Source organism: Alosa alosa, chromosome 17 (assembly GCF_017589495.1).
Source record: "Alosa alosa isolate M-15738 ecotype Scorff River chromosome 17, AALO_Geno_1.1, whole genome shotgun sequence".
Lineage (NCBI taxonomy): Eukaryota > Metazoa > Chordata > Actinopteri > Clupeiformes > Clupeidae > Alosa > Alosa alosa.
In genome coordinates this window covers 27,600,711-27,602,759 of record NC_063205.1, presented here as the reverse complement: position 1 = coordinate 27,602,759, position 2,049 = coordinate 27,600,711, and the positions used below count along the sequence as shown (strand labels likewise).

Here is a 2,049-nt window from a genome sequence, read left to right as displayed (position 1 = left end):
GTAGGACCAGATCTGAGTACCTCCCAAACCTGGCTCCCTTCTATAGTCCCAACCCTGGGTCCCTTCTAGAGTAGGCCTACCTCCCAAACCTGCCCCCCTTCTAAAGTATAGTCCCAAACCTGGGTCCCTTCTAGAGTAGTTCCTCCTAAACCTGCCTCACTGCACACTCTCTCACTGCCCACACTCACACTGCTCTCTCCGCCTTGTGAGGCCAGCTGAATGGTCCTTCGGTGCCATGGTCCCCAAACTCTGGAATTCTCTTCCTGAATCACTCTCGATGACGGTCCTTCTTTCTCTTCCTTCAAATCAGATTTAACAGCTTTTTCTTTTGTATTATTTCCACTCCTTCTCTTCTATATATAAATGTAACTGATTATTATGATCAGGCAGAGGATGAGTCACTCTGTGGTCTTGTGACCCTCCTGCTACAGCCTGAGCCTTAGAGGCATGCTGGGACTGAGGACACACCAAGACTTTCAGCTCCATCCAGTCTGACTCACGATGACGACGAGGTTCCAGCTCCACAGAGCAGCCAGCTCCAGAAAAGAAAAGTTTCAGTTTGATCAAGAAAAGTAAACAAAAAAGAAGATATGCTATATGTATGGGACTATTTGTTTGAAAAGAAACTGGACTGACTTGAACTGGAATAAGGATCTAAACAGATTGTTTTGGTTGTTTCTTATGAATGAATGGCCATTATATGTGCCTGTCCAACATCATAAATTACCACTCTGTCTGTCCAACATTATAAAAAAAAACATAAATTACATAATGGATGACCATTATAAATGACTGATGAGGTTTTCACTTGATCAACCATTCCATCATCCAAACAGAACCACACAATCCATTAGACAGAGCCAAGACCTACTCATGTGGTTAGAAGCATAGTGTGTCATCTCTTTTTTCCCTCTCTGGTTTTGTGCTTTCTTTCTCCCCACATGTGCATCTATGGGAATCCATGGGAATCTCAGCACTCCTTGATGCAAAGCTGCCTACAGGACAAACAGAGTCCTGATGTGGGCCTGCGCTTCGTTTTCTCGGGTCACTTGTTGCATGGTCCGGTTCGGAGACCGGAGTCCCACGTTCCATCACGTCACTCTCGAGTGCCGACTGGGGAGAATTATCGCAAATGCGCGTGGTTTGCGCATGTCAACAACCACTTGACCGCTCGTGCTCAAAAGTGCGCAGTTTGGGCTCGTTCTGCACACGGGGTGGGTCCGTTGGCGCTCGAGCGCAGTGGGATGGGACTTGGCTTTTCAGGGGGAGCTGAAGACAAACTAACGCACGCACGGATTTTACTCTTGTCTAAAAACATAAATGGTTTAACCTGCGAAAATGCTGATCCTGCTTATTGCAACGTGTATGGGTAAGTTTATAAAGAAAGCTATTTATGACTGTCGTTATTTTTGTTGTTGTTGTTGATAGTTTCATATATTGTTAGGCATTAGGCTTGAACCTGTGGATTTCAGCGCACTGCAAATGCGCTGTGCACTGTGGATTTCTTAGGAGAATGTGAAGCCTACGTTTAACAGAATTAGGCAATTTAGCAAAATGATGATGAGAGTGTAACAAGGAACATCTGGAGCATGAAGAGGGAGTGAACCGTGAACAAGGCTGCTCTTATCTGACATTCTGGCACAAGCTGACACTTATATGTTTCCGCTCTGCAACGTTATAGTATTGACCAAATACTTCTGTGAATACAAATAAATGCAAGTGAGATAACATTACTCCACGTCCAGATATATGCCGGTCTTCATAGTGGAGGCACATGCCATAGTCCGGTCTGTTTTTTTGGCAAGGGTAGAGCTCTTTTACGGCAGTCTATCTAACGGTTATTCGCCGAGTAAGGCAGAGGATACTTAGCGAGCGCATGTGACTCTAATTTAAGATGAAAACTTGCTCTCCAGCTCTATGAATACAGTAGCCTAGAAACCTTGTTAGCTTGTTTCTCATTAGTGTAAAAACTCTCCCTGTCTCTCTATCTCTCTTTCTTACACAACCTCTCTCTCTCTCTCTCTCACACACACACACACTTTTCTCTCC

General features: G+C 44.7%; 1 protein-coding gene across 1 annotated transcript in view; it reads left to right on the top strand.

The window, feature by feature from the left end:
• The first annotated feature begins 1,216 nt into the window (after positions 1 to 1,216).
• lamb1b (laminin, beta 1b) overlaps positions 1,217 to 2,049 on the top strand; it is a 30,236-nt gene continuing 29,403 nt past the window's right edge. The window contains exon 1 of the mRNA XM_048267771.1: positions 1,217 to 1,369. Within this exon, the coding sequence (XP_048123728.1) occupies positions 1,339 to 1,369 (31 nt within the window). The 5' untranslated portion in view covers positions 1,217 to 1,338. The remainder of the gene's footprint in view (positions 1,370 to 2,049) is intronic.